The sequence below is a fragment of the Schistocerca gregaria genome, chromosome 3 (assembly GCF_023897955.1).
Source record: "Schistocerca gregaria isolate iqSchGreg1 chromosome 3, iqSchGreg1.2, whole genome shotgun sequence".
Lineage (NCBI taxonomy): Eukaryota > Metazoa > Arthropoda > Insecta > Orthoptera > Acrididae > Schistocerca > Schistocerca gregaria.
This window is the reverse complement of record NC_064922.1, coordinates 945440712-945463829: the sequence shown is the minus strand read 5'-3', so window position 1 is coordinate 945463829 and position 23118 is coordinate 945440712. Positions and strand designations below refer to the sequence as shown.

At 36.3% G+C, this 23118-nt stretch overlaps 1 protein-coding gene across 1 annotated transcript in view; it reads left to right on the top strand.

The window, feature by feature from the left end:
• The first annotated feature begins 18119 nt into the window (after positions 1-18119).
• The window catches only part of LOC126355875 (regulation of nuclear pre-mRNA domain-containing protein 1A-like), a 43875-nt gene continuing 38876 nt past the window's right edge, over positions 18120-23118 (top strand). Inside the window, exon 1 of the mRNA XM_050006375.1 lies at positions 18120-18408. Within this exon, the coding sequence (XP_049862332.1) occupies positions 18261-18408 (148 nt within the window). The 5' untranslated portion in view covers positions 18120-18260. The remainder of the gene's footprint in view (positions 18409-23118) is intronic.

The window sequence follows — 23118 nt, the reverse complement described above, 5'->3', positions numbered from 1 at the left end:
GAGACAGTGTTGTAGCCTATCCCCAATGTTATTCAATCTGTATATTGAGCAAGCACTATATGAAACAAAAGAAAAACTCGGAGTAGAAATGAAAATCCGTGGAAAAGAAATAAAAACTTTGAAGTTCGCCGATGACATTGTAATTCTGTCAGAGACAGCAAAGGACCTGAAAGAGCAGCTGAACGGAATGGACAGTGTCTTGAAAGGAGAATATAAGGTGAACATCAACAAAAGCAAAACGAGGATAATGGAATGTAGTCGAATTAAATCAGGTGATGCTGTGGGAATTAGAATAGGAAATGAGACACTTAAAGTAGTAAATGAGTTTTGCTATTTGGGGAGCAAAATAACTCAAGATGGTCCAAGTAGAGAGGATATATGCAATGTAGACTGGCAATGGCAAGGAAAGCGTTTCTCAAGAAGTATAGATTTAAGTGTCAGGTAGCCGTTTCTGAAAGTATTTGTATGGAGTAGCCATGAATGCAAGTGAAATGTGGATGATAAATACACTCCTGGAAATTGAAATAAGAACACCGTGAATTCATTGTCCCAGGAAGGGGAAACTTTATTGACACATTCCTGGGGTCAGATACATCACATGATCACACTGGCAGAACCACAGGCACATAGACACAGGCAACAGAGCATGCACAATGTCGGCACTAGTACGGTGTATATCCACCTTTCGCAGCAATGCAGGCTGCTATTCTCCCATGGAGACGATCGTGGAGATGCTCGATGTAGTCCTGTGGAACGGCTTGCCATGCCATTTCCACCTGGCGCCTCAGTTGGACCAGCGTTCGTGCTGGACGTGCAGACCGCGTGAGACGACGCTTCATCCAGTCCCAAACATGCTCAATGCGGGACAGATCCGGAGATCTTGCTGGCCAGGGTAGTTGACTTACACCTTCTAGAGCACGTTGGGTGGCACGGGATACATGCGGACGTGCATTGTCCTGTTGAAACAACAAGTTCCCTTGCCGGTCTAGGAATGGTAGAACGATGGGTTCGATGACGGTTTGGATGTACCGTGCACTATTCAGTGTCCCCTCGACGATCACCAGAGGTATACGGCCAGTGTAGGAGATCGCTCCCCACACCATGATGCCGGGTGTTGGCCCTGTGTGCCTGGGTCATATGCAGTCCTGATTGTGGCGCTCACCTGCACGGCGCCAAACACGCATACGACCATCATTGGCACCAAGGCAGAAGCGACTCTCATCGACACGTCTCCATTCGTCCCTCCATTCACGCCTGTTGCGACACCACTGGAGGCGGGCTGCACGATGTTGGGGCGTGAGCGGAAGATGGCCTAACGGTGTGCGGGACCATAGCCCAGCATCATGGAGACGGTTGCGAATGGTCCTCGCCGATATCCCAGGAGCAACAGTGTCCCTAATTTGCTGGGAAGTGGCGGTGCGGTCCCCTACGGCACTGCGTAGGATCCTACGGTCTTGGCGTGCATCCGTGCGTCGCAGCGGTCCGGTCCAAGGTCGACGGGCACGTGCACCTTCCGCCGACCACTGGCGACAACATCGATGTACTGTGGAGTCCTCACGCCCCACGTGTTGAGCAATTCGGTGGTACGTCCACCCGGTCTCCCTCATGCCCACTATACGCCCTCGCTCAAAGTCCGTCAACTGCACATACGGTTCACGTCCACGCTGTCGCGGCATGCTACCAGTGTTAAAGACTGCGATGGAGCTCCGTATGCCACGGCAAACTGGCTGACACTGACGGCGTCTGTGCACAAATGCTGCGCAGCTAGCGCCATTCGACGGCCAACACCGCGGTTCGTGGTGTGTCCGCTGTGCCGTGCGTGTGATCATTGCTTGTACAGCCCTCTCGCAGTGTCCGGAGCAAGTATGGTGGGTCTGACACACCGGTGTCAATGTGTTCTTTTTTCCATTTCCAGGAGTGTAGTTTAGACAAAAAGAGAATAGAACCTTTCAAAATGTGGTGTTCAGAAGAATACTGAAGATTAAATGGGTAGATCACATAACTAATGAGGAGGTATTGAACAGAATTGGTAAGAAGAAAAATTTATGGCACAACTTGACTAGGAGAAGGGATCGGTTGGTAGGACATATTCTGAGGCAACAAGGGATTGCTAAACAATATGAGTTACCTGTATAATTGCACTATTCCGTGGGTCTTGGATTCGTTTACTTTACATTTGCGAGTTGCACAGATTACGAAATGTTATTGCGTTTCCAAAGCAGTGTTACACATAGAAAAGGTATCTCCACACAGTGTTAGTGGGACATTCGTGATTAAGCTGAGTGTCTAGAAAGCTTTGGGTTTCAATTTTTTAGATGAATTTATTAATCAACATTACGAGAGTTTGTGTTCATTTAGTTGGTAACTTGCCTATTCTGTGGCATTTTAATATGGTATGCGTCTAGATTTTAAATAAATAAATGACTTATTAATTTCCAGACTTGATTTGAAGCTCAGTAGCAAACCACTGTTCTATAACTGATCCTAGTTAGGTGACACAATAAATATAACAGTACATATGAACCTTAGCTCCTAATTTGATCGTTTCATTGTGATGGTGTTACATTGCAAAGTATGTGCCACCTTTTTGTTTAATTATTAAATGTGAGTATACTTTGATATTTGATTATGATTTATGATTTATGAGCACTGTGTTGAGCTCATCTTAGATATGTTAAAGGCAGGTTAAACAGACAAGAAAGTAAATATAGGCAGTGCACGTTCTGTTTACGAAATGAGGCTTTATTTTCCCCTTGAGGTATTAAACCTAAGAGGATGCTATCCTTATGAAGGCATGGCGTAGAGCTGCATGTCTTAGGGGGGGAAAATCATGGCTGTCGTTTCCCCTTGTTTTCAGGCCATTCACAGTACCAGCACATCAAGGTTGCACTGGATAATGTTATAAAGCCAGATCAGTCAGTGATTCAGACTATTTCCCCTGCAGCTTCTTGAAAGACTGACACTGCTCTTCAGGATCACCAAGTTGTTATTTGCCTTATGATGGGCATTTTACCGTTTTCTCATGTCAATGTAAGAATAGATATGTACCCATTGCTTTGTAACGGTGATTTGTAAGAGTTAACCACTGTTAATAACCATGGTACAAACACCTGTTTGTGAAAATAAACGATTGTAACAAAATGTTTTTACATCCCTGCCACTGGTGCACCAAACCTTGTTACCTGTCATTTTTTTCAGATGTCAGGCTCTTATGTAACTACTTTATTCCTAGTTTAATACCCACTGCTTCACTTGCATAGTCTGCATGGTTAGCATAGATTTATTTTTTTTTTTTGATTAAATTTTTATGTTGTTCACTTTCTACACTTTTTACACTAATTAAGGCCATAGAATCATAGTCTTTTCTGCATGTATTTTTGACCAAAAAGCGACTTTTGAAGCAAGAGTCCACAGTTTTTGTTAATCATGCCTTTTGCTTTTTTAAGGTGATATTTCCATAGAAGCCTTCATTCCATAACACATATTTCTTTGTATGTAACTGAGAAGTGAAATACCATTTTTCATAGATGTAGCTTTAAAATGGTTAAGTAGTACCCTGTTAATGAAATATTTCAGAAAGCTGTTCACCCACTCATTACACCATTAATGGTTGAATTGACAGAAATGTCAAAACATGTATTTTTTTCATTTCTGACCAGTTTTCCTGGTTCTGTTTTCAAAATTGTCTTAATAGCAAATATATTCAAAAAGTCTTTCATCCTGTATTTCACTCCCTTTAGGAGTACAATTTGAAACAATCCCTTCTTAAACGATACCTATAGTATAAGATCCACATCTTCTGCAAATTTCAAGTTTCTATCCTAAATGGTTTTGGCTGGGCGATGATGAATCAGTGCATCAGTATGTCCCTACTTCATCTTCATAGTGGCTCAATTACCAGAAACTATGAAATATGATTTTTTTATTGCTAACAAAGAAACCAAGAGCAAATTATCACAGATTTAGCTCTGAAAAGGCATATCTAATTAAATATTTCATAAGACATTTCATCGCTTATTCCATCACTTTGAGGGTTGAATTTCCAAAAAACATTGAAACATATATTTTTTATTTGTAACTGAGAAGTCAAATTTAATAATGATTTATTAAAAAAAACTTTCACCCACCTTTTCAATCCCATAGGTGTTAAATTAACAACAATATCCATACATGTATTTCTTTACTTCCGACTGAGAAACAAAACACCAATTTTCGTAGGTATGGCTTCAAAATTGTCTTAACAGAGACATATTTTTTAAAAAATTGCGTACCCCATTACATATCCTTAGGAGTGAAATTTCGAAAAACTCATTCTTAAACAATGTCTACAATATAAGATCAACACACGCTCAGAATTTCGATGGGCGATGGGTCAGTGAGGGCTGGTTGTACTGTCTCGGGAAATATCCAGGGCTAACTAACCAAAGAAGAGAGTAACCATGGAATAATCTGGAGAGTGCGTTGTACCTTTCCATTTCATTCCTCGGGTAGTTATTCCCGGAATAGCTTTCATGTCCAGTTAAGTTGGCAACAACTGAAGAGCGCTCTGGATATTTTCGCGTGTATCATTTCATAGTAACTTAACCGTCGTCTTCAGAAATGTCAAACATGAGTGACAAGCTTTCCACATCCCAAGGCTTGTCGCTTGAGGATACTTCAAGACTGGTAGATACTGCAAATGAGTTCAAGAGTATAGCAGAAAACAGGAATAACGGTCTATCTTGAAATTAATCAGATGATCAGGTATTTGTTATTTGACCAGGAAGATATCTTTCTAGATTTCCAAATAAAGTGTATGAAAAAATATGCAACAGTTTCCATTCAAAAACAACTTCACATAGGTCGACAGGGCAGCTACAGCAGATGTATGATTGTTATTATTTTAAAGAAAGAAATAAGTAAATATTATGTATAGAAAAGGTAGCAAAGGCTACAGATTGGTGGTGCCCCATATGTGGAATGTAAGTTCCAAACTGTGTACAATTAAATACATGGTTTAGTGAAGCTGTCACCAGATGGACGCTACAGTTAGTTCGTTTCAGATGCAACATTTCTGCACGATAGTATGCTATCAAATGTAGCTGTATGATAGATGGTGAACTGTAAGTAGGAGGAGGTGATGTTGGGTTGTTTGGGGGAAGAGACCGAACAGCGAGGTCATCGGTCTCATCGGATTAGGGAAGGAAGTCGGCCACGCCCTTTCAAAGGAACCATCCCAGCATTTCCCTGGAGCGATTTAGGGAAATAACGGAGAACCTAAATCAGGATGGTCGGACACGGGATTGAACCGTCATCCTCCTGAATGCGAGTCTAGTGTGCTAACCACTGCACCACCTCACTCGGTGAACTGTAAGTAGGCAAAAATACATAAGCAACTATGAAATGTGGTTTGTTTTGTGAAACAGTTGATCTTTTCAGTCTTTCCAACAAACTGTGACAACACAGACGTCATGGAGATCGACTTGACTGAAAATTCTGACAAGTACTACTGGCTAGCTTGCTGTTGTATTTACATCTTAGAATGATTAATTCATTATAGCAGCAATGGATATTATACAGAAAATTCCATTGCTGAATTATTGAACACTATTTGTGCAGTTCTTGGGCATATATAAATTCTGCTTCTATTATGTGGTGATTGTTAATTCTATTGAGGTTATATGAGGACTAAGAGGCCAATATTTACAGTAAGCAATCATTATTTTGTATAATCCTGGGGTAGAAATGTACCTACAGAACATATAAAACTGGGGGCTGTTGTTATACCTTACGCTAAATATTTGAGGAACAGCAACTATTTGATACATAATTTTAAGTTTTGCAATCATCTCTAGCAGCTATATCTGGGGGTGGAGGAGGAAAGGGGAAGTAACCATACCTTCACTGTGTTCTTCCTTCTTTTCTTGTCATCTCAGCTTAGAACTGTCAGCTTCGTTTTCAGAATAAAAATACCTCTTCTCAAATGTGAAAGAACTAGCAGAGTCCCAGAGAGTCAAAAGTTGCTGGACAGGAACCGAACAATGAAAAAAGATCGGTATTGGTTAAAAAAAGGATCATAAAACTCAAAATTAGGACCAGAAAATAAAAATCAAGACAAATAATTTCAGAATAAAAATACATTAATCCATACACATTTACTTTCTTTTCTTTTAATTACATAAAATAACTTGAATAATTAATAAAACTCTGTCTTGTGTATGTTATCTAGTGCCAAACACATACTTTTAGTGAAAGACCTCATGATTACGCCATTGACTGTTCAACTTTTTATTTCCACTATTGCAATTTCCTTTTAGTAATCATGCTGGCTGTCCCCTTCCCAATACCAGTGAAGTCTCCAATGGACATAAAGATATCACCAGAGACAAAATATTTGAGTGTCTGTAGTAACTGGTTCATTGGTGGAACAGAATCATTTTTGAAAGGAAGAAAAGAATGATATAAGACAATTCGAGAGAAATTTAAAAACATAATTTAGCAGCCACTTTTTCAACTGTTATGATTATCTAGGTTCAATAACATGAAGATTTCTGTTAACTAAATGAAAAGTGCCTATGTTCTTGTAATACAGAGATAATTACTTCATGATAAATATGGATGTGATTATGTGAATAATACTAATAACTGAGAAATACAATAGCTATCTGCTATAGCTTTCTTTAAAAAAATTGACTTTCTTATTAATTTTACTATGTTAAACTTAGCCTGAGTAAGTACAATTAAATTACATCTTTATGGGAATAATGCTAGGTGGAGGACAATGTTAATGTCCCAGTGGGAGGCAAGGGTAGAGAATATTTCTGCTATAGACCTGGCTGAGTGAACTAGGGACATTAGTGTGCTATCAAATTTTATATCACATTAAACAATCATAACAAGCCATTAACTTCAGAAAAATGATATTCAACACAAAAATATAAGATATTTGAATTTACATTACTTTCAACTGCCTATAGTTTGACATTAAAAAGAACGCCGAAAATAACTTGATATACCTTTCTGAACATCATATAGTCACAGGTATGCAAATGGTAAGTATAGGTGGACATGAACTTTCAGCACATCTAAGTAGAGACACTATGGAGAGAAGAGGAGTTGCCATATATGTTAAAATCTGCCATGTGTGAAAAAGTTGGAAACTAAAAAGTTTTGTGCAGAGTAGCATATAGAAGCATGTGCATGTGAGCTTAAACTAAATAATGGCACTTTTATAATTGTAGCTGTGTATCGGTCCCCACTGGGAAATTTTCAGCTATTTTTGAAAAACTCAGATTTTTTGTTGTGCTACCTGACAGACACATGGAAGCAAATTATTTTTTGTTGGGATTTCAATGTAGATTTACTGAAAGAGTCCGATAGAAAGCTTGACCTTGAGGTATTACTTGGTTTCTTGAATTTGAAGTCAGTTATTGATTTTCCTTCTCGGGTGGTACAGGAAAGCGACACACTAATAGTTTCTATAGACCAAGATAAATTTAATCAAATAAAAACTTTTCCTGTGATTAATGTTCTGTCTTATCATGATGCACAGCTAGTTAGAGTACATGACATTGCTCCATACAATAATGCAAAACAGTACCCAAAATAGTATGTTCAATTAATGATTTAACAGTTGACAATTATAGGGAACGTTTGCAACAGTTAGCCTGGGATGAAGTGTACAGGGAACCTGACGTGAATTTAAAATTTAACCTCTTCCATGATACCTTTGTGAGCTTATTTGAAAACAGTTTCCCTAAAGAAAACAGAGAAATATAGTTATAAGAAACCATCTAAAAAGCTATGGTTTACTAAAGGCACAACAATAATTTCTAAACAGGAAAGGGAAATTGCCTTACTGATATGAGGAGTAATGAGCCAGAAACAGTGAAAGATTATAAAAACTACAGCACTGTATTAAGAAAAGTTACTAAAAAGTACAAAAGTATGTGCATTATATCTGCCATTAACACATCTGATAATAAAATTAAAACAATTTGGAATATTGTTAAAAGGGAAACAGGGCAACTGAGAGCAGAGGAAGACTATTTCTATCAAACTCAATCAAAAGTTTGTTAACAAGAAGCCAGAAGTAGAAAACATTTTTAATAATCATTTTTAAATGTTGTAGAGAAAGTAGGATCCAGTTATTCATTACAAAATGCAATGCAGTATATGGAAGAGGCCATACCTATACAATTTGATAAAATTGAAATTCAACCCACCTCTGCTACTGAAATTAGGAAAAAATTAATTCATTCAAAAGCATAAGCTCCCTAGGAATTGATGGCATTTCCAACAGAGTACTAAAAGCTCGTTCCCTATAGATAAGTAGGATTCTCAGCCATATATGTAGTAGCTCAATGAAATAGGGCATTTTTTCAGATAGATTGAAATACGCTATTGTCTGGATAGATCTGCTCACTTCTACCAGCTTTAGCCAAAATTATCTTAAAAGCAATATATTCAAGAGTAGCATCACATTTTTGTAAAAATAAAGCTCTAAGAAAATATAAATTTGGTTTTCAGAAAGGTTTTTCAACAGAAAATGCTAAGATGCTTTCACTGATCAAATATTAAATGCACTGAATTACCGAACAGCACCCATTTGGATAGTTTGTGATCTCTCAAAGGCTTTTGATTGTGTGAGACATAAAATTCTTCTAGATAAGATTACGTATTGTGATATATATATATATATATATATATATATATATATATATATATATATATATATATATATATATATTAGTGACTTGCCACTCTGCTAGTTCTTTTTGGTGATAATACAAGTATAGTAATCACACTCAACAAACAAGAATCAGCTGAGGAAATTGGAAATAACGTCTTTCAGAAAATTATTATGTGGCTCTCTGCAAATGGACTCTCACAAAAATTTGAGAAAACATAGTATATACAATTCTGTACAGTAAATGGCATAAAACCACTGATAAATATAGACTATGAGCAGAATTCTGTAGCTAAGGCAGAGTATTCAAAATTTCTGGGTGTGTGCATTGATGAGAAATTGAATTGGAAGCAAGATACCAATGATCTGCTGAAAGTATTAAGTTCAGCTACTTACACTGTTAGAGTTACTGCAAAAGTTGGTGAAAAGCATATCAGTAAATTAGTCTATTATGCCTATTCATTCACTACTTTCACATGGCATCATATTTTGGGTAATTTATCATTAAGAGGAAAAGTATTCATTGCTCAAAAGCGTGTAAACAGAATAATGACTCGAGCCCACCCAAGATCAGCTTGCAGAGATTTATTTAAGGAACTCAGGATATTCACAGTACCTTCGCAATACACATATTCACTTAAGACATTTGTTATTAATAATCCATCCCAATTTAAAATAACAGCAAAGTGTATATCTACAACACCAGAAGGAAGGATGAGCTTCACTGTTCTGGATTTTTGCCCTGGCACAGAAAGGGGTGAATTATGCTGCCACAAAAATCTTTGTATATGTGATTATTGTTTTTCCATAAAATACTATATTTAAAATGAAATAATATGAAAACATTACATCATACATTACTCAGTTAAAGAAATCATGCTGCACTCTCCAAACCGATACCACCATGATATTTTACAGTCATAAAATTCCTGAAGTGAGTAGCAAGATTTGCAGCTAACCAAGTGAATAATTTGTCTTTAAATAAATCAAATGGAGCTTCGACCAATTCTAGTGGCAGTTTGTTCAACATCTTCATACTTTGTAGCTATTCAGTGACTTGGATAATGTCTAGTGAGGTATGTCAAGATGGCTACTATTTCTGGCTCCATGAGAGTGTACATCTATTCTAAGCTGGTATTCTGATAAGTTGCTCTTTATATGCAGTAGGGCAGTGTAAATATACATGTTTATAACAGTTAATACTTTTAAGTTGATAAACTGTGGTTTGCAGTGGACCAGTTTATCACTTTTTGTGATAATTCGGAATACTTTCTTCTGAAGTACCAAAATGTTCTGAAGGTGTTAGTTATTGCCCCATATTAAAAGCCAATAAAATATAATGATTTGAAAAAAAGCAAAGTAGGCCGATCTTACATAGGGCGCAGGTACATGGTTTTTTAAATTCCTTAACACCATTCTAGACAGCCTTGCACTAATGTATTTAATATGTGACTCCCAAGTCAATTACTATCTATAACAATACCTAAGAACTTAACACTATCCATGAAATCTTGTACTGGGAGATCTCTTAAACTAAATACAACCTTCTAAGTTTTACTCTCATTAAACAGGAACCCATTAGCTCGAAACCAGACTGATGCCTGTGATATTGTGTCATTTGCCATAGTTTGGAGCATACCCATGTATGAGCAGATTTAGAAAAAGTGGTATCATCTGCATAGAGAATGGAGTGAATATTTATATAAGATGGTAGATCGTTTGGCATTAGGATAAATAGTAGAGGTCCTAATATTGAGCCTTGTAGCACACCACACTTAACTTCAGCTGGCTGGGATCTCTGTTTACCATACAAACAATTTTTTTTACGGTTGCTGAGGAAAGATTCGAAAATGTTGTCAAATTCACTGTTTGTGATTCCATAATAAAGTAGTTCGTTAGGAATGAAATATGTTCCACACAATCGACGGTTTTTCTAAGACCACAAAAGGTAGCCTGAGCAATTTTTTTTCATTCATAAGTATTAAGACCTTTTTGAATCAGGGAATCAATGGCATGAACTGTAGATTCGCCCTTCCTAAAGCCAAATTGTACCATAGTAATAATGTTATTACATGTCAGATAATCACACAACTGGGAGTTGTTGATGGATTCCAAAACTTTAGATAAAATAGGTGTCAGAGATATTGGGCGATAGCTAGATTTGCAATTTTTGTCTCCTGTCTTGTAAATGGGCACTACCCTGGGTAATTTTAATATATGTGGGAGTGCTCCTTCAATCAGACATCTGTTTGTCCATTTAGTAAGAGAATATACTATGTGCCCAATTGTCTTTTTTTAGCATATTACGAGAAATACCATATACATCTTCACTATCAGAAGCCCTAAAATTATTTACAATAGTTAATACAATATCTGGTGTGGCCTCAGTTAAAAGGAATTTATCTTTCAGGGTGTAGTCTACATTATGATATTTAATGAGATCAGCTACAGTTTCTTTGTTACCTCCTAATGCTTTCCCTAACTAACAGATTTTATACAGTAGTTATTAAATTCATCTGCTGAAATTTCTACCTCAGCTTTCAGCTTGCTTTTGGCCACTGAATTTATTATAGTCCAATGTTTTTTGCATTTATTTTTTGATGACTCAATGCTGACTATGTTATGTTGTTTTTTGGCCTCATTTAAAGCTTACTTATATTCGTTTTGTGTTCTTGAGTACCTTTGTTTAGCCATATTAGTTTTCTAAAGTCTGTAAGAATCTCTATACAACAACAACCTCCTTTTCATATTGGCTAGTTGAGTGGTATACCATGGATTCTTATCCCTATGCCTACTACTGTTACTTTTAGGGTTAACTTTACATTTGTATTGCAGGCAGTTTGTCTCGAATATATTTAAGAAAGAATGAAAAAATCTAAAGAACAACATATTGGCCGAGCCCCGAGCATTATTGTTAAACATATGTGACCAGTCATAGTTACTGAGTGAGACCATGAAATCAGACAATTTTACTTGCATTATTGGTCTTGTGATGACTATTGTAGGTTCTTTAAACTCCTTAAAGTCCATATTAGGCCAATCTGTACCTATTTTTACCCAAACTGAGTAATGGTCTGAGAAATCGAAGACAGCTATATCTGAAGACAGTAACTCTCTATTGAAATTTGTAAGTATGTTATCGAGACAAGCGGACTGTAGTGTGGGTTTGCAGTTCGTAAAAATGTAGTTAAATTGTCATAACAGGTTTTTAAATTCATTTACAGTGTGCACATCTTTGTTAACATCAAATGTGGCATTTATGTCACCACCAATCACTATACTGTATTTCTTCCACTGAGGACTAAGAAGGAAATTTAGTAAAGTCTCAAGTTTTTTCTAAAAATATTAATGGACTTCCTTCTGGTGATCTATAAAGAGATGCAATAGCAATTTTTAAATGATCGAGATATACACCTGTGTCTTCAAAATGTATCTCACTGCACAGAAATTCTATATCTAGTTCATTACTACAATTTATTAATCCTTTCTTAATGTAAATTGATACACCTACATGAATATGCTGCACTCTGCTAAAGCTGTTTGCTAAGTGGAAATCATCTAGTACATGAAAAGGTATTTCATTTCCTTTACACTAGTGCTCACTTAAGCATAGTGCATCATATAAGTTTCCACTTACAAATTCGTTTAAAGTTACGTGTTTTCCACTTATACTTTCAATATTGAGATAACCTATCTTGAAAGACAAAGTTGGTGAGTTTTTTTTATGGGGGAAATCATCATTACTGCTATATTTCTTTCTAGCGTTACCGACATTTATTATATTCTTCTTCTCTTTAATCTGGTCATCCAGTGTGAATCTGGGCAAACCTGTTAGTCTCAGCCCTTCCTTGCTACCTCTAAAAAAGAGTTTTCCCTAAATCTAAGTGGTACTGACTCAGAGCTATCGATTTTTGCTATGCCTAACTCATTGGCTACTTTTATGATCTCATTACTCACATACTTCTTTCCGAGTTGATTCATATGGATACCATGAGCAGTGTCGAATCTTGTACCTAAGCTAGTTATGTTTACTAAACATACATTTTTAAAGTATTTACAAATTTTCTTCATTTCTTCGTTTACTCTTCTTACTTCAACATTCACAGAAGACCAGGATGGAAGATCAAGCGGAAATGCTATTGAAAAGATGAGGGTTTTCGTATTTAGTAGTTCCCACAGATTCGTCTTTAATGATAACAAGAAGCCTTTTCCTTTATTTCTCACTACGTCATTTGATCGAGCCAGAAAAACTGCCAGTTTCATAGCTTCTGCTGGTGAAGAACCTGCTACAACATCATTAAATTTTGCACTAGGTTTTATTGTGGCTGAGATATGGTGGCTTGAATTGTTCTCAACTATAACCCTTAATTTCCTTCCTTGACTGTCTGCATATAAATGTATTTTTACAGTCCTAGGTCTGCAATTGCGGCTTGCTTTCTTGGGGTTTTCGGTTTCATTACTTCTATTGACAGTTGGCATAACATTTTTACTGCATCCATTATTCGCTTTACTTCTATTGCCAGTTGATGTAATATAGTTCCTACACCTATTACTCACTTTATTTTCATTAACCTGACTTGTGTTAAGCACCTTGACTTGTGAGTATTCTTTAATGTTTTTTCCTGTAGCATCAACATGCTAAAGGACGCTAAATCTGTTTTCCAAGGGTGGAAAGTTTACACAGTCTTTGCCGTGTATTGTGACAGAAACAGCCTGCCATTGTCTTTGTACGTGGTCTACTAGCGTATATTGATTGTTTGGTCCTGTGTACAGGACGCTAACCTCGTCTTGGGAAATTTGTTTGATGAGTTCCTGATTAATTTCTGCGTATTCCTTATTAAGTTGTTCGTTTTCTTTAGCCAGCCCTAGGTTCTCTTCAACTGCCACTGACAAGATAGCTTGTAAAGTATTATAGTAAGATCAGTGTCCAGTGGGAAACTCAGCCAGGCAAGTACTAAAGATGTTAAAAAAGTTCAAGATACTCACAAAAGTAAAGTGAAAAATAATGTTAGTATATTTCATCAAAATATTGGGGGATTGAAGAATAAAAGTACTAAAGATGTTAAAAAAGTTCAAGATACTCACAAAAGTAAAGTGAAAAATACTGTTAGTATATTTCATAAAAATATTGGGGGATTGAAGAATAAAATTGATGAGCTTCTGCTTTGTTTAGAAGATATAGAAACCAAGAATGTAATAGATATACTATGCCTGTCTGAGCATCACATTGTCACTGATATGCAAAAGGTTAGCATCAATGGGTACAAATTAGCTGCACATGTAAGTAGAGATAATATGATGAGAGGAGGAGTTGCCATATATGTCAAAAGCTTCCACAGTGCAAAACATTTAGAAACTAAAAAAATTTGTGTAGAGCAACATATGGAAGATGTGCCACTGAACTAAAACTAAATGATGGCACTTTCATAATTGTAACAGTGTATAGGTCCCCCTCAGGGAATTTCCAGCTATTTCTAGAAAACTTGGATGCTTTGTTGTGCTATCTGTCAGACAGGGGGAAGAAAATTATCATTTGTGGGGATTTCAATGTTGATTCCCTGAAAGAGTGTAATAGGAAGAATGACCTTTTAGTATTACTCAGTTCTTTCAATTTGAGCTCCGTCATTGATTTTCCTACTCGGATAACAAAGAACAGCAGTACATTGATAGATAACTTTTTTATAGACCAAGATAAGTTTAAGGACATAAATGCTTATCCTGCTGAGAATGGTCTTTCAGATCATAGTGCACAGCTTGTTACAGTACATGACATAGCTCCATGCAGTATAATAAATCAGACTTTCAAAGCAGTGCGTTCAATTAACAATATAAATATTGCAAACTTTAGGGAAAGCCTACAGCAGCTGGACTGGGATGAAGTGTATAAGGAACCCGATGCAAACTTGAAATATAACTTATTTCACAATACATTTTTAAGGGTATTTGAAAATTGTTTTCCCAAGAAAATCGTTAAACATAATTCCAAGAAAACATATAAAAAACCTTGGCTAACTAAAGGAATAAGAATATCTTGCAACCATAAAAGAGAACTGTATCTAACAGCAACAGGGAGTACTGACACCGAAATTGTTCAATATTATAAAAACTATTGTGCGGTACTAAGAAAAGTTATTAAAAAGTCCAGAAGCATGTGTATCATGTCTGAGATCAGTAACTCTGATAATAAAATTAAAGCAATTTGGAATATTATTGAAAGGGAAACAGGGCAACCAAGAGCACAGGAAGACTTTAGTGCAATAAAACTGAATGACAAGTGCACTAACAAACAATCAGAAATTGAAAATATTTTGAATAATCATTTTTTAAATGTTGTGGAGAAAATAGGATCTAGATCTTCACTAGAAGAGGCAAGGCTATTAATAGAAGAGGCCATACCTGCGCAGTTTGAAACAACTGTAATTCCACCAACCTCTCCCTCTGAAATCAGTAAAATAATAAACTCACTGAAAAGTAAAAGCTCTTACGTAATTGATGGCATTTCCAGCAAAGTACTTAAAGCTTGTTCCCCACAGATAAGTAGGATCTCAGCCACATATGTAATAGCTCTTTGGAGCAGGATGTTTTCCCTGATAGACTGAAATATGCCATTGTAGAACCATTGCATAAAAAGGGGGATACGTCGGATGTCAACAACTACCGCCCAATCTCTCTTCTGACAGCTCTATCAAAAATTTTTGAGAAAGTAATGTATTCAAGAGTAGCCTCCCATATTTGTAAAAATAAAGTACTAACAAAATGTCAGTTTGGTTTTCAGAAAGGCTTTTCAACAGAAAATGCTATATATGCTTTCACTGATCAAATATTAAATGCTCTGAATAACCGGACATCACCCATTGGTATTTTTTGTGATCTCTCAAAGGCCTTTGATTGTGTAAATCATGGAATTCTTTTAGATAAGCTAAATCATTATGGTTTGAGTGGGGCAGTACACAAATGGTTTAATTCATACTTAACTGGAAGAATGCAGAAAGTTGAAATAAGTGGTTCGTGTAATGTTAAAACAACAGCTGATTCCTCAAACTGGGGTGCTATCAAGCACGGGGTCCCACAGGGTTCGGTCTTAGGTCCTTTACTGTTCTTGATATACATTAATGACTTACCATTCCACATTGATGAAGATGCAAAGTTAGTTCTTTTTGCTGATGATACAAGTATAGTAATAACATCCAAAAACCAAGAACTAAGTGATGTAATTGTAAATGATGTTTTTCACAAAATTATTAAGTGGTTCTCAGCAAACGGACTCTCTTTAAATTTTGATAAAACACAGTATATACAGTTCCGTACAGTAAATGGCACAACTCCAGTAATAAATATAGAATTTGAACAGAAGTCTGTAGTTAAGGTAGAATTTTCAAAAATTTTAGGTGTGTCCATTGATGAGAGGTTAAACTGGAAGCAACGCATTGATGGTCTGCTGAAACGTCTGAGTTCAGCTACGTATGCTATTAGGGTTATTGCAAATTTTGGTGATAAGAATCTCAGTAAATTAGCTTACTATGCCTACTTTCATTCACTGCTTTCGTATGGCATCATATTCTGGGGTAATTCATCGTTGAGTAGAAAAGTATTCATTGCACAAAAACGTGTAATAAGAATAATTGCTGGAGCCCACCCACGGTCATCCTGCAGACATCTATTTAAGGATCTAGGGATCCTCACAGTAACCTCACAGTATATATATTCCCTTATGAAATTTGTTGATAATAATCCAACCCAATTCAAAAGTAATAGCAGTGTGCATACCTATAACACCAGGAGAAAGGATGATCTTCACTATGCAGGGTTAAATCTGACTTTTGCACAGACAGGGGTAAATTATGCTGTCACAAAAGTCTTTGGTCACCTACCAAACAGCATCAAAAGCCTGACAGATAGCCAACTAACATTTAAAAATAAATTAAAAGAATTTCTAGATGACAACTCCTTCTACTCATTGGCTGAATTTTTAGATATAAACTAAGGGAAAAAAAACTTAATCATTAGTGTCATGCAATATTTTGTGTAATGTAATTTCTTGTACAGACATCTTTTATTAACCTGACACGTTCCACATCATTACGAAGTGTCGTATTCATGATCTATGGAACAAGTATTAATCTAATCTAATCTAGTCAGTGTTTCCTCCAGCAGCGCCAAATTGTCCTTACTCTTCAGACAGACATTGCATCGCCATTCGCTATTTTGGTCTGGAAGATTGTGTTCTTCTAACTCTGCACATCGAAATTATAACCAACCATCGCACTCATCACACAGCATTCCGTTTTTCACAGTTTTACTACACTTTAAGCACTTTACACTCATCAAAATTCTACTTTTCTTGGGAGCTAATCCACTTGTAATCAACTACTTGCCGCCATCTTGCTCAGTCTCACCTGCCCATCATATACTCCAGTTTTTCATGTACAAGATTGACAAGAAGAAGTACGGCTTCCTCTGATAAGCAATATCTGGATACAAATTCGGAATTGGGGTCGCTCTTTCTATCCATACCTCATTTTCATGAACACTTCAGCCAAAACCTCGTCATCGCTGTCTGCATATCTGTCACTATAACTCTGCCAGCTTGGAAAGTTATACCCCAGTTATGCTCGCTAACCAGCAGAAATCACCGGTTATGTTATCTCCAATTTATTCTCCTGTTAGGCGTTACTCCAGGTTCGTACAATGCCTTTCTCGCACTATTCGAGAATGAACCTTAACCGGCTGCTAACCAGAGATTGTACAATGATTGCACCATGAGTGAGTCAGTCAGGTGGGACATTACCTTATACACTCACACACACACACACACACACACACACACACACACACACACACACACATATATATATATATATATATATATATATATATATATATATATATATATATATATGTGTGTGTGTGTGTGTGTGAGTAAGGCAATGTCCCAACTGGCTATTAACTTTAAAAATTTTCATCACTTTAATACTCTCTTCTGAAATGTATGTAAAAAAAAGTGCCTATTTTAATTAAGGCCTACTATTTTTTGCATATTGGTCGCAAGCATACACTTGCACGTTGTCCATTTGTTGCACCGACTGATAAATAACAGCTTAGATAGTTTGACATTGAAATCTCCTTCTTTCCTCAAAGTATGCTTTGTTTATGTATACTATTACAGAATAATTTTACTCTTCGAGTTAATTTTTACGGTATAGCTTGTCTACACGAATCTTTAATTCGTATGCTTTTCATGCAGTGGAAAAAATCTGCACTGACGATTAGTCATTAATTATTCATTGTGTTCTATTGAGGCCATAAAGAAAGAAAACCTTCAGAAACATGGAACAAGCCTAGGTGTAAGTGTTCAGATTTGAATTTTGAAGGTATTTTCGGCACTTGTTGTAACATTATAATTTGAAATACCAATATCTCGTACGACAACGCCGTGCCGGTAGTCGAAGTTGTATTTTATCTGTGAGTTCTTGGCCAGTGGTTCAAAGATATGAAATAAGAAAACGAACATCACTCTATAGTATATACATTGTGTTAGTGTGATTGGGTGTGTGGGTGATATAACCGTAAGAGTGAAGGAAGGTTCGATGTGATGGTATTTGATGAATCGGAGTTAGTAAAGAAGTTTGTCAATCTCAACGGCAAACAGCTAAGCATAGAAACCTTATCCAGATGGCTAATTCATCATCGAAAACATCATGCAAGTATTGTGCGTGTTTGGTTGTCATTCTTTGAGAAAGGTATGAATGACATTCGATTCAAGAAATAATTGATAATTGCTTTAGCGTTTAATCTTAATGTATTCAGCAGTTGGTGGTCGTATAACTTCCCTTGTTATGTGTATTAATTTCGTTGTAATGCATGTTGTTCTTTGTTTTGACTTGATTTTGGAATCAAAACAAATGAAGTTTTTCGTGAAGGCTTGGTTTCTCTCTTGCATTGTCCACTGTCTTTTTTGACGTTCGTTCTCGTTGCAGCCTAAAAAGTGAATTTAGGGTGCTTGCAATGGATGTCTTTTGCTATCATATTTATGACGTTACCTCAAGGTAAAAGAACTAACTGATAAAGTGTTGAAAGGCCTTTGTTAGACTGAAGCACCATACACCAAAAACGAATGAAAATTACTAAATGATTAGGGTGACTTATATACCCCCTGAACATTATGATGAAAGTTGCGTAATAGTTTTGACGTAAGTAGCAATTTTCGCAGAAATTTTGAATTTTCCCATTTTCTTTAGTCGGGTTCATAAATTTCGTATGACCAGTAGGCTACTAGCTTACAGAATTAACATAATTGTTCCTGATAAGTAACTACCAAAGATTTTAAGATTAAAAAAATGACATTGCTTTATAAAACTCTTACCACTCGTGAGTTAAAAGACAAATCTTGCAGCATCTGATCAAGAATTCACTTTTTTTTAGTCTGTCTGTCTAGATGCCATTGTACATACAATGGTACACAACTTATTTTAGAATTACATAAAGCTACATTAAATAAACAGAAAGAATCTGATCTGCGCTACAGAAAGAAACACAATGCAGTTTAGCTTTGGTACTGTGGAATACCTCTGTTATTAGAGTCTGCAATGAGAATTTACAAACTGGGCATACATTTTGTTGATCAGTTACACATTTGCCATACTCTTTGGCTGCTGTAATGATCAGTTTGAGAACTTATTTGTAGTCACAGTTTTTTATAGTGTAAACTCTAGTGGAGTGAAAATTATGTTAGCAAATTTAAGACATTTTTTTAACTTAACAGTTCCTTTGTCTTTGATAGCCTTTTGCTGTTTATTATACAGCTTGACTTCTTGGTAAATTGTAGCCTACCTGGTTTAGTGAGCATGTATAGAGCCCAAAGCTATGCATTGTGCAATGTTTTTCTGTGCAAAAACTGTAGTTTGTAAGATTTATTTGTTGGGGCTGGGAAAATACCCCACATTTTAAATAGCTTTATGCTGTTGGCTCTTCTTCTTTTCAGTGGTGCTTCCCAGAATGTTATTCCATAGCTAATCTTTTTAGGAAAGAACTATTACACACTGTAGTTAGTATTAATAGCACCAAGCATGCTGTGAGGATTCTTTCTTACAAGCACGCAAACCTAAAAAGAGGTTATCCATGATCTACGTTGTCTCATTCTGTATTTTGTTTTGTAGTATTAGCCTTTTTACTTATACAGAAGATCCTGTTAATTTCTTTGTATTATTACCTTGTTGTTGGCTGACAATTTCCAGACCAACATATGGCACTTATGAGTTTTACCTTCTAACACTTCTAGGGACACATGAATAATTTTTTATTGTTATTGTTAGTAAAAATAGTCTCATCTTGTGTGACCCTCTGAAGACAACCAGCACCTTTTGATGACGCCAATTGATATTCAAAGATGGCCATGAGGAATATTAGGTAAAATTGTTGGCTTTGATCAGTGACGTAATGTTAATGGCTAGAGAGTGTGAAACCAAAAAACCCTGGTTGTGGTGACAGATTGATCTGTTGCTTAGCCTGTATGAAAAAATTGCCACTGAACACACTTTTTAGTTATCGTGTTATTTATGAGTGTTGTGGTCAAAATTAACCGCTAGTATCAAATATTCTTTTTTATCCCTTAAAAAGGTGACTAATGCAATAGTTCTGAAGTGCGGGTTATGGTGTTAAAGATGTCCTTTGTCAGATACTCACAAAGTTATGGACAGCCAACCACTCGGCATACAATACTCAGACCAACTTGAGTGTCCTGTACCACTCATCGGTTTTGAGGTGTGACGTCATTTGCTTACAGTGTGAAGTTTGTAAGCATACAAAGATTAAATATCGGCTATGATTGTCTTACTAATTGGAGAAAATTGGTTGCAATTCATGTGTACTGTGAATTGTATTGCAGTTTGTGTTTATTTTGAATTGTAGGTAAACATTTTTTTTAATTTTGGCAATGAAAGGCTTGTTTGTTATAATTCCTTTGAGCAATTGCATGAACATTATGTTGTGTTACAGTTGTGATAAGTATCCTTTCTTCTATTTTTGCCCAAATTCTGTTGTTTCTCATACTGTATAAGGCTTGTCTACTTGGTTATTTTAGTTGGGACCTTGCTGTGTGTTGTCTGCATGAATCTTCAGTAGTCAGATGTAGAGTGAGATAGGGATGTTGATTCAACTACAGTATTAGATTTTTGCAAATGCTATGTGTATTTGGGACTTACGTAGATATAGTATGTGCGACAACTGTAGATACAGTATGTGCAACAAAGATATGGAAAGGGCAAATAGCTCCTTTCTACATAGGAGATATTGAGTTTGACAGGCACAATGAAAAAGAATGCCAGAAATACTTCAGCTTTCAAAGTCCTCCGTCAGGAGTAGAAAACTTTCACACATACAGCCATTGTCTCCAAGCACTAATGCCTAATTCAGTTAATTGCATGTCCTCACTGTTTCTGTGTTTTTTAGTTTGTTGGTGAATTATTGGTTTATTACTGCTCATCATTTATTTACTTTCTTTCTTTGGGAATTTGGTGTCTGTTAAATTTGATTCCTGGTTTTGTTGCAATTTTTGTTATGCAAAATTTGGCATTTTGTATATCAGTATTAGCTTTTAAAATATAACTATATACTATTGGACAATTGACGTTGTCGTTACGGCCTGTTGTTAAATGTTCACGGTTTTTTGTTATGGATATTGGTGTTGCATTTGCCCCTTAGTTCTGCTGTCTATTTTAAGATTTTTGTATTCGTATCAGCATTTAAAGGTGAGCTCAACTGCTGCTATCAATACCAGTTTATTTGCTTTTATTGTGGGTTCTTACTTTTTGAAACTACCATTTTATTGTGTTTGTATTATTCTTGCATTTGGTTTATCTTACTGCAGTATTATGCTTGTTTCTGGCTGAAACCATTAATTTCCTGCAGTTGTTCTGTCCTTTCAATATTTATTAAGAATCTGTGTTTCTGTACTTGATGTTTCTATTTTCGCAACATAGAAATATTCAAGGTTATTGGTCATTATTTCAAAATCACGTTTCTGTTGCATCTTGGTGCTAGATATGGCATCGTCTGTCAAAGGCTACGTGTGGTACAGAATTCTCTGATTTATCCCAAGACTTTAACATATTCTGATACAAAACATGTTTCACTACATAATGTGAGTCACTTGAAACTTGAAGGATCTGTACATAATTTTACAACTTTTAATTTTATTTGTGTGTCTACTGTGTAAAATCCTAAGTCATTTATTTAGTACACCCTACCTTTCCTGTGCTTAAAGCTTCTGTAGAAGTATTTCATAATCAACTGTGTCAACTTCATTACTGAGGTATAGGAAAATACCTGTTCTATGATTAGATTAGATTCAGTTTCTATTCTATAGACCCAAAAATGTTAATGTTATCATTTGTCCAGGGATTCTGAAGCCACTTTAATACATTTTGCTGCAGCAGCTTCTGTTTCCTTTCCAGGCCTGAAACCAAACCGTTCTTTGCGCAGAAAAATAATCCATAAGTCTACCTTCTGCATTAGTTTGTTAGTTTTGAAGAGGAAAGTGCTACTGAAACTGGCTTGTAACTCTGATTACTGCATTATCTCCGGGTCATCTGAAGTTTGCGGTACCGTCTGTCTGTTTCAACCCATAAAGTAACGGGGTTGTGTTGTGTGACGTGGTTGTTGTTGTTGTTGTCTTCAGTCCTGAGACTGGTTTGATGCAGCTCTCCATGCTACTCTATCCTGTGCGAGCGAGCTGTTTCATCTCCCATTACCTACTGCAACCTACATCCTTCTGAATCTGCTTAGTGTATTCATCTCTTCGTCTCCCTCTACGATTTTTACCCTCCAATGCTAAATTTGTGATCCCTTGATGCCTCAAAACATGTCCTACCAATCGATCCCTTCTTCTAGTCAAGTTGTGCCACAAACTTCTCTTCTCCCCAATCCTATTCAATACCTCCTCATTAGTTACGTGATCTACCCATCTAATCTTCAGCATTCTTCTGTAGCACCACATTTCGAAAGCTTCTATTCTCTTCTTGTCCAAACTAGTTATCGTCCATGTTTCACTTCCATACATGGCTACACTCCATACAAATACTTTCAGAAACGACTTCCTGACATTTAAATCTAAACCTGATGCTAACAAATTTCTCTTCTTCAGAAACGCTTTCCTTGCCATTGTCAGTCTACATTTTATATCTTCTCTACTTCGACCATCATCAGTTACTTTGCTCCCCAAATAGCAAAACTCCTTTACTACTTTAAGTGTCTCATTTCCTAATCTAATTCCCTCAGTATCACCCGACTTAATTAGACTACATTCCATTATCCTTGATTTGCTTTTGTTGATGTTCATCTTATATCCTCCTTTCAAGACACTGTCCATTCCATTCAACTGCTCTTCCAAGTCCTTTGCTGTCTCTGACAGAATTATAATGTCATCGGCGAACCTCAAAGTTTTTATTTCTTCT